This window comes from Meleagris gallopavo, chromosome 2 (assembly GCF_905368555.1).
Source record: "Meleagris gallopavo chromosome 2, MGAL_WU_HG_1.1, whole genome shotgun sequence".
In the NCBI taxonomy this organism is placed as follows: domain Eukaryota; kingdom Metazoa; phylum Chordata; class Aves; order Galliformes; family Phasianidae; genus Meleagris; species Meleagris gallopavo.
This window is the reverse complement of record NC_139405.1, coordinates 637,988-650,000: the sequence shown is the minus strand read 5'-3', so window position 1 is coordinate 650,000 and position 12,013 is coordinate 637,988. Positions and strand designations below refer to the sequence as shown.

General features: G+C 51.9%; 1 protein-coding gene across 9 annotated transcripts in view; it reads right to left on the bottom strand.

Annotated features, from left to right (window-relative positions):
* The window catches only part of BCL11A (BCL11 transcription factor A), a 59,034-nt gene extending 47,316 nt beyond the window's left edge, over positions 1-11,718 (bottom strand). For 5 of the 9 annotated variants that reach the window (XR_014881721.1, XR_014881723.1, XR_014881722.1 and 2 more), the window contains exons 1-2: positions 11,649-11,718; positions 6,393-6,722 (exon numbers count right to left, since the gene is read on the bottom strand). Coding sequence is in view for 6 of the 9 variants with exons in the window: in XM_085218460.1 (XP_085074586.1) it covers positions 6,393-6,722; positions 11,649-11,703 (385 nt within the window). In the remaining 3 variants the exon portion in view is untranslated. The other 4 variants (XM_085218465.1, XM_085218464.1, XM_085218461.1 and 1 more) reach the window with 4 other exon arrangements.
* Between the last annotated feature and the right edge of the window lie 295 nt (positions 11,719-12,013).

Genomic DNA, 12,013 nt, shown 5'->3' with positions numbered 1-12,013 from the left:
GGTGGCTGGCAAGCAAGCACACCCAGACACTCGCACCACGTCCAGAAACACCCAGCTGTGATGGTGCAGCAGAGTAACACCACAGGCAAATTAATTGCTGCGAATTTTCAGAGACGGTGGTTTTATTTTTGCATTTCGTATTTTGCAGCCTACAATATCACATACGCAAGCAATGAATTCCAAATTAAACTGCTCACTTTATCCTAAGGAGTGAAGAACTGCAAGGTCTGTTTATTTAACAAAGGTATTAGTCGTAGTAATAATAGCAATAATATCCACAACAAAAATAACAACACCACTGAAGGCACGATTCTTCTCTAAGCCTTTGTTGTTCCGCAGTAATTCCATTGTCTGGTTAGGCAGAGGTTTCCTATCTGCACTGGGATCATGCTGTAGGTGTAATTGCCCTGCACTCACACACAGCGCGGGAGGACATGAGCAGAATGGCCCTGTTGCTGCCGGACCCACAGCCCCAGGCAGCCCTCTGCCCTGCGCCCGCTGCGCTCAGCGGGGCCAGCTCCAGGAACCTCGGCAGCGCCTACCTGAAGCACAGCTCCTCCTTGACAGCTATTGCACAGCCTCGTTTCCTTGGGGGTTTTGCAGCTGTCGGGCTTTGCTTCTTTCTCGGGTCTTGGTGTCTGAGCTATTTGCTGTGAAACGCAGCAATGGAGGCTCAGGCTGACTCTACCGGACACCGTCCGACACGGGCCGGCAGTGTCGGTCAGCGGCAGCCTGGGTGCAATTCCAGCAGAGCCACAGCAGTCGGGCTCAGAGGTCTCAAGGGAGGGGGCCGAGGAAAGACTTTGGTGCCCTGTTTGCAAACTCAGAATTCAGCAGCTTTCTGGCAGTCCGTTTCAAGCACTTTGTTTTGGGAAGCGTTACGCGTTTTCATTGTGCGTTTTGTGAGTTTCCTACAACTGCTCCTGACAGCTGTTGATTCAGCAAATAGAACGCATTACAAAAAGCCCTCCGACAGCCGCAGTGGAACACACCGCTTGGCAGGGGCAGCTCCTGGACCCAGAGGACCCAGGCTGCAGCCACGCAGCCTCAGGCCACACCTGCAGCAGGGACCCCCGTGTGTGGTGGCTACACTCTTTGTTTCAGCTGGATCCTGATACGAAAAGGGACTGAAAAAGGAAACAAATGATTTCAAGTATAGGATGTTTGCTGATACTTGGGATAATAAAACTCCCCAGCAGGCTGACACCAGCATGCTTCAAATAACCATGCTCTGTGCCACGTTCTTCCTTTTCATTCCTTCTTCCCTCACTTACTAACCAATTTTGCAGAGGAAGAGCACCTCTACAAAATGAGGAAGGAAGGAAGCAGATATTTTCATTTTGCTTTAGATCAAAGCAAAACAAGAACACGAACTGTGGCACATTCATATTTTTTCCATCGCTGTCATTCACGCTAGACTCTCTAAGTTTTGTACAATTCCCCAGGCCGGCTGCACATTAAGCTTGCTGTGTGTGGCTTTATTATAGCACGGTGGCAAGAAAGCATTAATATTCCTATGCTGCATCTGACAGGACATTTCCACGCACTCATCTGAGCTCGCACCTGAGAGCTGCCTCAAGGTGCTATGGCTGTGCTCCCATCTCAAAGCAGAGAGAAGCACCAGCACCATGCTGGGATGGGGCCATCCTTGCTGCACTGCACCCCACACAGCCCACATCTCCACGCTGTGCTCTCTCCAAGCCCCCCAGGTGCAAATTCCAAGGGTTGGGAGACATGGTCAGTGTGTCCCTCCAGCAGAGCTGATAAGCAAAGTGACCCAGCGCCACGCACTGACATCTCTGGGAAGCACCAGAGAACAATTTAGGGTTTTGGCTCTGCGCCACTCAATTCGGTCTGCACTGGCTGGTGCCCTTTGATGCCAATGCCACACACCTTCACTTGGGATCGGGAACCCAGTCTGGAAATTCATTAGGAAATAGGAAAACACAGCCTAACTACAGTGATCCTTTGTGGGTACATTAATGAGCCTGCTGTTTGTTAAAGGATGCAGTAAGTCACAATAGAACATGCGCTGATATCAACCACGATAGGCCCAAACCTACTGCACTTAATGCTACTGGGGATGCGGACCAGGCCCAGCACGCTTCTAGGGTCAAGATAACAAACCAGCTAGTTGTGGGGCCACGCTTACCTGTACAAATGTAAGTCTTGGTGCACTAAAACCTACTGAGCTTAGCACACTTGATGAAATCCTGCAATGTCTCGGCAATGGCCGCACAAAGCCAAGACCTGCCGGGCAGCTCCAAGGGGTGAGATACAGTGGTGCTACTCAGCCAGCAGGTCCTGCACTTGGAACGGCACAATGCCAGTTCAGCTCAGTGCTAAATGGCATTTACTGCAGGGCTGCTGCTCTGGATACAAAAACGGGCTGAAGCTGGGAGGAAATTTTGTCAAAAAAATTGTCTGTAATGAGGATCCATGCAGGCAAACAACCGGAGTCTGAGCTCCCATTGCCTGACACTGCCTCTCAAGCATCCTTAATTGTCTTCATTGTTTGAATTAAATAAAAAACAAGCTTGTGTGCCGAGGGTTGCACATACCAAACTGTGTGCATGCCCTTACTTTAAGTGAGGCATTACAAAAATATGGAGATGTCTCAGAAAGACTTTCTCTTACCGCGCTAATTAGAAGGTGGTTAATTGAGCCCTCCTCAGCTCCCTGCCTCGTTTTCCAGCTGCACTGCTCAGACCAGCTCCATGGGACCGAACCTGCTCCAGCTCCCAGCTCCCAGCACATGATGTCAGTGCATCCCGTACCACCCGCAGGCTGCCTCTGTGGCCATGAGCGCTCTGGCCACAGACACATTTCAGCCTACAGGGTGCTTCACAATTATGTATCACATGTAACAAGAGGAAGAATGCAAAACATATTTCTGATCTTCAAAACAAGAAGATCTGACTGACGGAGAACAAAATAAAAAAGAGATAGAAGGTATTAACACTTCTTCACTTCCCTGGAACAATCATGCTGAAGCAGAGGAAAACTTTTTACCTGCCTCATATTTGTTTTTCCAATAAAGAATCATCTTTACATTAGCCATCTAAAACAGCGAGGATAGGAAAACAAACACAAGCTTTACATTGTACAAAGGACAATGTTGGCATCACATGTTTGTGTCTTCAAAAAGCGTTATTTCCAAGAGGCACTGGGGAAGGCCAACAAACCACAGGCACTTCTCCAGCCCTGCACGAGCAGTGTTCCAACAACTTGATCCCCCTATTTTTTACATTTTTCCCCAGAAGTAAATTTCACAGCCATACAAGCCACTACATTTAATTAAGCTTTCAAAAGTCTTCTGACAATGCCAACAATTGAAAGACACTTCTGCAGCTCAATCATGCAATCATTGTGACACTTCTATTTACAATTTGTCTTAGAAAGAGTTTCTCTGACATTGTACTTTAACAAAACAGCCAAGCTGCCAGTTCACAACCTTTCTCTGCCTTATTTATTACCAACAGGGCTCGCACACAGGGCTGGTTCCAGCAACAAGCCCATGGTAGCACCCGTGCGGTTTTTCCTTTGGGGAGCTGCACAGGCTGATCTGACTCCTTTTCATTCAAAGAAAGCAGAGTGAATTTCACTCTGAAATGCTTCCACTTTCATTTTTTCCCCCATGAATGTAATTCAAGTTTTTATCTTATTGCCCAGATGCAACGCTAAGTGTTCTGCTCAGATCTCAATGATTTTTTACTCAGAACAAAATAAAATAATAAGGAATTGCAATTTACAACATGCAGAATTCTAATGGCCACTCCAGCTACGAATAACAATCCAAAAAAATTTCTGTGGCATAATGACTTGACACAGACATGATCTCCTGAGAACAGCAATAATCAGATGCACTTGATTCAGAATTCAGTACCAAATTATGTCCACTTTCCCTTTGATTATGAGAGGGAATTCTTATGTTATTTTTTCCCATTATTATATTTGAATCCAACAAGACGCTCAAGAATAAAGGATGCCAGCACTGCCCACTGACGTCCCTCTTCCCCATGCAGCCACTTGGCACTCATCAGCACCGGCCACGGCCAGAGGGGCTCTGGCAAGACGGGAAGCACTGTGGGTCCCTCCTTGCCCCAAACAGCCTTCCTTAATTCCCCCAGATTTATACATCCAACCAGCGGAACACTACAACCTGACACGAGTGGACGATAAATATTTCTTCAGCCTTTTCAATAAGTGAACAGCAATTTTACATTCACTGATCTCTAGATACTTCAGTTAATATTTCCCCCTATTGTAAAATACGAGACCAGATCGCTAAACCCCGGTCGCAGCACTCACCGCAAATCACAGCCTGCTGCTATCTGGTGCTGAGTGTTTGACATACATATTGATGAAAGCTGCCTCGTTGGACTCACACAACAGATCCTATTAATTCCCAGTTAAATTTATGGCATTTCAGCTACAGCGCCAGATCAGCATTGCTCCCAATTTTACATCACATCAAAGCATCGCTCACCCGCCTGCAGCCAGGTACGCACACGTGTGCATTGCCCACTGCTGCACAGAGTATTCGAGGTGCTCAGGGTGCTAAGGCTGCATGGATGCACGGGGTCCCTGGCGTACTCAGGGTGTGCAGGCTGACTGGAGTGCTGTTACCACTCCATCCTTGGAAGCAGGAGGTCTGCAATGCATCCATGCCAGTTGGAGCAGCCATCACTGGAGCAGCCATCGTTCTGAGTTCAGTGTCCCAGAGCTTGCTCCTGCAGATGATCTGCTCCTTAACCATTCCTCACTCAAGGAGACTTGCTGAATACAGCAGCTGCTGGCTGCAGACCCGCAGACAGAGCACACCCTGCACCCACAGCCCACCCCCAGCACCTCTGTCAGAGGAACAACTGACTGGGAACACTTTTACATTGCTGCGAAATGCACATCTTCTGGTCTCTCAGCAGAAAGCATCAGCTCACTCAATTCCTGAATACTTTTCCAAAAGCAGTTTCCTACCTTTTTTAAAAAAAAAAAAACTTTTTTTTTTTTTTTTAAACCCATAAACTCAGTATCTCCTGATAGACAGAGAAAAGCAGATACAAAGCTAGGAAGTACCCAAGGCTCACTGCAGGGACTCCACAGCCCAAAGCCCATGGCTATCCCAGCCCTGAGCTTGCATCTTGCTGCTGATCCCAGGCACTGCTGCCGGGCATCGCGAGTACACGTGTCCCACACCAGGTGGGCTCTGGCCAACATCCCCAAGGCTAGGTCCTGTGCCGAGGAGTTCCCCAGCATGCCCAAAGCCCAGCTCACAGCCTGAACAGCTATTTGGAACCACAGAGGACTGCTCCTAATTCCTGCCTGACAGATACTGCATTCTGCCTTTGAAGCAGAGCGGCTCAATATGTAAATACAGAGTTACACCGCCGTTCCTCCATATTTGGTGATTTAGTATGGCTCCAGCTCTAGGAAGACCACAAATCCCTTCCACCAGGCTCCCACACAATTAATCACAGCCTCCTGTTGTGTTCATTTGCTGCATGTCACAGTCAGCACATGGAAATGGGCACTGCCCTGTGCCACTCCGAGAAAAGCCCCCCAACATCCATTTCTGGCAAAATGAGGATACAGAATTTTTTTAACCTCATTTACAGAACACTGGCACAGCAAATGGCTCTCCAGTTTAAAAAAAATAAAATATGCTAAGAAAAGGAATTATTTACCCTTTTTTTAAAACACACTTCATGCCGATTGTTGCACAAAGCAGAACTCGGCCTCAGACATTTGTACGGATGACATGTGGTTGTGTAAATCACAAACAAAATCAAGATACATCTGTCAAAACCACCATCAGAGACAAAAGTGAGCGCGGAGAGGCATTTATCATTTGGCTGAGGAGGCAGGCTGCAGAGAGCGGCCTTTCCTGTCAAACCAACCTTTTGAAATTTCCAACATGCCCTTAAACTTTTCGAATAAGCATGTCTGTGCGCTTCAGCAACTGCCCTCTCTACTCTGGCCTGGCCAGTCGAAAATGGCATCTTAAAGTCAAGGTCGGTGGTGTCACTTTGCCATGGGGCTGTGTTTAATTACAGTCCATACGCTGACAGCCAATATGGAACCTAGGCTGGCTGATGCTCACTTAACTCCTTCACTGCCAGCTCTACCCACGGCTCAACAGCTCCTTCCCCGCACACACACAGCGCCGGACCTCCTCCTGCAGCGCGACAGCGGCTGCAGCACGGCTCAATGTGAGTGCAGCTGCACACAGTGCTGCCAGACACGCCGGGCTGCGTCGCACATGCCTGCTGCTCTGCCTCTGCGCAGCCACCAGGAGCACAGCCAGGCACAAGACTCCACTGCGTGTGACCACAGACAGACACACAACTGGAACAGAAATAAGCTTGCAAACACTTCTCCTCATTTTAATTTACCTGCTATGTGTTCCTGTTTTGGGCAAATTCCTCTCGATGACGTTGACAAACAATCATCATCCTCTGGCGTAACTTGGATGCCAACCTCCACGGGATTGGATGCTTTTTTCAGCTCGCTTGGTGAGGGTGAGGGTGGCTTATCCACAGCCTTCTCTAAGCAGAGACTGCCATTGCATTGTTTCCGTTTGTGCTCAATAAAAATAAGAATGTCCCCCAACGGGAAGTTCATCTGACACTGGCCACAGGTGAGGAGGTCATGGTCCCCTTCTGGAGCTCCCAACGTGCTATGGTCAGGTTCATCATCGGTGAGAATGGCTTCAAGAGGTTCAGCTGCGTTTGGAGAAAAAAAAGGAGACACATTAGAACTCCGGTAATGAGCTCTGGGCACAGGAGCACCCACCAAGCTCCCAGCCCTGAGCATTGCTGTGTGGCCCCCCCAGCAAAGAGGTGCCCCGCAACCATTGCCACTGCAACAGGAACCAAATTTATTGGCCACCGGGAACACGCTGTGCAGGAGCAGCCACAGCCTACAGAACCCTGCCACAGTTTCTGCTCTCGTGGATGAGGACAAATTTCTGACTCGATTTAACGATTTACTGGTAAAATCAAATGAACAGTCTTTGAGAAGGTGCTGCAAAGCTGCGGTAGTGCTAGGAAAACAAGTGAATACTGTGCTTTATCGCCAGATATATTATTTATGTACATGAATTCAAGGCTGAAAGCACTGCACACACTCACACACACACAGAGGTGTATTTCCCCAAGCCAGACCCACTTTGTAAAATTTTTGCTCATGAACGACACGTGTGCACATGCAGAGGAAAGGTTCCAACACACACCCTGTGTGTGCAACATGCGGGCAGCACAAGCACTGCGAGCAGGAGCAGAGGGGAGGCAGGGAGACGGTGTGCGCGTGCCTGTGTGTCACTGCCCATGTTGGTGGCTCACAATTTGCACACTGAAAAAAGCAGCAGCCGCTCGCAGAGAGGGAGGGGAGAGAAAAGAAAGAAAGAAATAGCAGAGAAGCAACTGATAAAAATCAAGTGCAGTCAAAATTCCTGCGGGGTGGGAGGAGGAACCTCTTGCTATCCAGCTGCTCCTCGGGATTCAAATAAATCCCAAATTCACCAACAATACCACCCGGAAATATCAACTAAACAGGATATGGTACAACACTTAAGGACATGAGGCAATTAGTCATTTTTCCTTTTTCATCCTGAAATAAAGGCACGCTTAAATTCTCTGCAACATGTTAGTACCGGTGGCCTTTCACCATACACCAACCAGCATGGCCAAGCAAATGCCACAGTTCTTAACAGCAGAGAGAAGTGCTCTCTGAGATCGAAATACCTCAGCTAACGTTGTCAAAGTTGACAAATTTTCTGAATGAGCTCCAAAAAGCTTCATTACGAGGCTATTTCTGTTCACATAATCATCAGAGGATGCTCTAACAAGGTAGAGTCGTCTTTCTTTTCTCTTTGCCTGTTTTTTTTTTTTTTTCCCTGAGTTTGCACGACAATACCTCAGCACTGCCTGTACAGCCCCCACCACTGTAGGCTTGCCGGAACAAAATACAGCAACACAGTGTTATTCCCTAGCCTGTGCAGCACCGCACACGCTAATGGCAACAGCAGAAAAGAGAAGGTGCTGCAGGCACAGAGCACCGCCACTCACTGCCACGTAACATGGGCAAGACGGAATGCAACTCCTAAACAGTTAATGGGTCTGACCTTCTTTAGCAAGCTGCCAATTTCACGTTTAATGAACTTAAAGCCACAGAGAATCAAAAAATAGATTTTAATTTGGCTGCATGATATTGGAACTGATTTTGATAAAGTGCAAAAATCGTGTGAACTCAGGTCAAATTTATTTCAGCCCTGCCTTGGCTGAATACTGGGGAGGAAGATCTGGAGTAGCTCCCAGTTGTGCTGCATGAAATCATATCGAGAGAGCAGGCTGCCACCCATACCTCGGCTCCAAGTAGGGCACGGGGATGCAGCCCAGCAGCTCTTGCCTCTGGTACCACTTCTCATTTAACAGAAGGTCAACCACGGGAGGATGAAGGTTACGTTCAGACTGACAAAAGCAACGTCTCAATCACCTGCTTTCCTTCCCCACACGCAGAGCAAGCGGCTGCATTCCTGGCACCCGAGGGCAGCGGCAGCGGGATGGGCTGCGGGATTGCTGCATGCCATTTTTCTCCCCAGCCATCCCTTGTCTTCGGACAGAAGGAGCAAAGCAGCACAGGACTAATTCCTCCTGTAGCTCGCTGCACACAGCAGACAAAGATATTGGGGCCGAGCTGTAAATCCAACTTCTACCTCACCAACTGGACAGCGAAACACACAAAATAAACAGCGTTCCCTCTGCAGCTCTCTCAGCAAGGAGCTCTGCACAGTCATTCCTCAATTACAAGGTTTTCCCTCGGCCTGATTTATTTCTGACGCCGTCAGTGTTATTTAGCAGGGGAAGGGAACGTTGTGCTGAGACACCAGACAGTTAAAAGTAGTGCTAAACAACAATAGACTTTGCTAAAGTCTGCTCTGCCGGGGCTGATTTACAATCAAACCCAGGAAATGAAGTGGTAATTCAGAGGTTGCTGATTACACCTCCACATTTCACCTAATTAATTTTATAGGAGGCAAAGTTCTTGAAAATAACAAGATGATCAAATGTACAGATATAAAACCTGTAACCTCAACATTTTCTATGCTCTTAATGTAAATTATTGCTAATTAACGAGAATTATATAGTAATGTATGAAATACGGCTGGCACCGCACTCCTCGCACAACACTCAGCTCCAATGGAAGCAGAGCCAGCAGAACACGGCTGTATTCTTACTACTGTCTCAAAAAAAGGAAACAACAACAACAACAACAACAAACAACAAAACGGATCTCCAAATAAAGCCCGAATACACAATTCACCTGGTGTACCCCTGAGCTGCCGGATGCGTCCTTTAATTTTTGTGCAAGCTGAATTCCCTGCCTAGGCACCTAATCACTCGTCCCTGTTTTTAATGCAAATTGCTCTGCCATGAACATGTCTCTCCGCTCCTCCTCGCCCTCCTGCTCCCTCCTTCTTCCTCGTCCCCAGGCACCACAATCTCCCCCCGCCGGCTGCGGGGACCCGCGCGGATTTTCGCCTGCCCGAGAAAGGCGAGAAGGGAAGCGGCGCGCAGAGGGACCGAGGCCGGTCCGGTTCGGCTCGGCTCGGCCCGGCTCAGGAGCGCAGAAAGGAAAGCTTAAGGGGTAGGGGGGGGAAAGGTGGTCTCCTCGTGCCAACTTTGCTCCAACTGCGGCCGGAGCTCGTAGCCCAAAGCGGGGGCGAGGCGCAGCGGCACTGGGCGGCCCGGGGGGAGGGGAGAAGAGGGGGGCCAAACTCCGAGCAAAAGTTGCCACCCACCCCCACAAAAAAAAAAAAAAAAAAAAAAAAAAAAAAAAAAAAAGAGCCCTCCGGGCCGGGGGGCGCGGTGGCTGCGGGGAGTCCGGGCCGGGGGCGGCTGCGGCGGGCGCGCTGCTGGCAGCGGCAGAAAGGAAGAACAAAGGCGAGGGGAGAGGGGCCGGCAGGGAAAGGAAGGGAGAGGAAGGGAAGGGGCCGCCGGCGCGCCCTCCCCCCCGCCTGGGCCGCGCCGCGGGCGCAGAGGACCGGCCAGGTTCAAGTCCGCTGCCGGCGGGGTTTTTGATGTCGGTGTGCCTCCTAGCGACCGCCCGGCACATCCCGCCCGGCGCATCCCGCCTGTCCGGCTCCTCGGTCCCGCTCCTCCGGTCCCGCTCCCGCCCCCGGCCCGGCCCGGGGCCGCACACGTGCGGACCTCCTCGGCCGCGCGGTTACGCGCCCGGCTACGCGTCCTTCCGCCGCCCGGCCCGCGCAGAACGGGGCGGCCCCTCCGGGGCGGCGGCGTGGGCCAGCCGGCGTCGCGGCCCCCGCCTCGGGAGAGGCGTCCCCAGGAGCGAGCGCCGAGCGCCGGCGTAGTGCCGAGGAAGGCATGCGGGAACGTGCGGAGAGCGCTGGGAGGGAGCGAGGGAAGGAAGACGGCCCGGAAAGTTCTGCAAAGCGTGAACGGGGACTGAACGCGTCGCGCCGGGTCCTGTGCCGGCCCTGGGAAGGAGCTACAATCGCTGGGAATAATGGCAAAAAAAGATGGGAAGAAATAAAAGGGAAAAAAATAAACAGCCACGAGTAGTGTGTATTGTTTCTCTTTCTGCCCGCTCACCCGAGAAAAGGGGGATTTTCTGTCCCTTCCTCCCCCTCGCCCCGCATCTCTCTACAACCCGAGGTGCCCTTTGTTGTGCGTTGAGCGGTCCGCTCTCTGTGTCCCGCCCGGGGCGCGGTGCCGCTAGCGGGGAGCGGCGGTTCTGCGGCGAGCGGCGCTCCGGGACCGGGCTGCGTCTTCTCTCTACCAGGGAGAGCACGTTGGGTTTGGGGCTTAAACGCGGGCGCGGGGCTCGCGGCTGTGCGAGTGTGCGAGCGCGAGTGCGTGTGTGGTGTGCGCTCAGCCCGGGCTCGCTCTTGTCTGTGTTTGTTGGCAGGAGGCTTCCCGCACACGCGGCGCTTGTAAACATTCAGACACGAGATTTTTCCCAATCAAAATCCACTTCCACTTTTTTTGAAAATCTTCCAAAAAATAGTAAGTGAGCGAGGCAACGCGAGGCGAGGGCGAGGAGGGAATCCCTCTCGGCGCGCCACGGCCGCCCGCCCGGGGCCGCCCCCCGCCCCAGCCCGAGCCGAGCCGAGTCGGGGCCGGGGACGCAGAGGGCGCGGGGCGCGGGGGGAGGTGAGGCGGCGGGGCCCCCGGAGCGGCCGGAGCGGGTCCGGCCCGCACCCCGCGATGGAAACAAAAGGCAGCCGGGCCCGAGCACCCGTACGCCCTCGCCCCTGGCCCCGCGTAGGGTGCGAAGGCGCGAGCGGCGAGGAGCTGCGGGCTGCTCTCGCCGGACTTTCTCCGCGCCTCTCTCGCTCCCGGCCGCCCGGCGCCCACTGCCGCTCCGGCCGCGCTGCCCTCCGCTTCGCCCGCCCGCCCCCGGCTGTGATGCCCGCCCGCGCGGGGCGCTCTGCGGAGCGGGGCCGGGGCGCGGAGCGGCGGGACGAGGCGGGATGACCGGAGCGGCGCGGGATTGCGGGCGGCGGGAGTTCGATCTACTCCGCTCGCTCGCTCCCTCTCACTTTTATTTCTTTTCTTCCCGCTCTCGTTCGAATAGAAAATTAAATCCGCGAAAGGGGAATTAAAGGAGTCGGTCCACGGCTTACTTACGCGAAAATTCCCGCTTGCTTAAGTGCTGGGGCTTGCCCTGCTTGCGGCGCGACATGGTGGGCTGGCGGCGGCGGAGCGCGCGGCTCACATCGGGAGCGCCGGGCTGCGGAGGAAGGAGGCTCCCGAGAAAATATCTTCATCAATGTCTTTTGACATCCAAAATAAATTAGAAATAATACAAAGATGGCGCAGGGAAGATGAATTGTGGGATAGCAGTCATGGCTTTTTTTTTTTGTGCGAGGAAAAAAAAGAGAGGGAGAGAGAGAGGGAGAGAGAGGGAAAGAGGGAAGAAGAGAGAGAGCGAGATGAAAAAAATGGCAAAAGCCCCCCTGAGCCGCAAGTTCAAGTGCGGACGTGACGTCCCC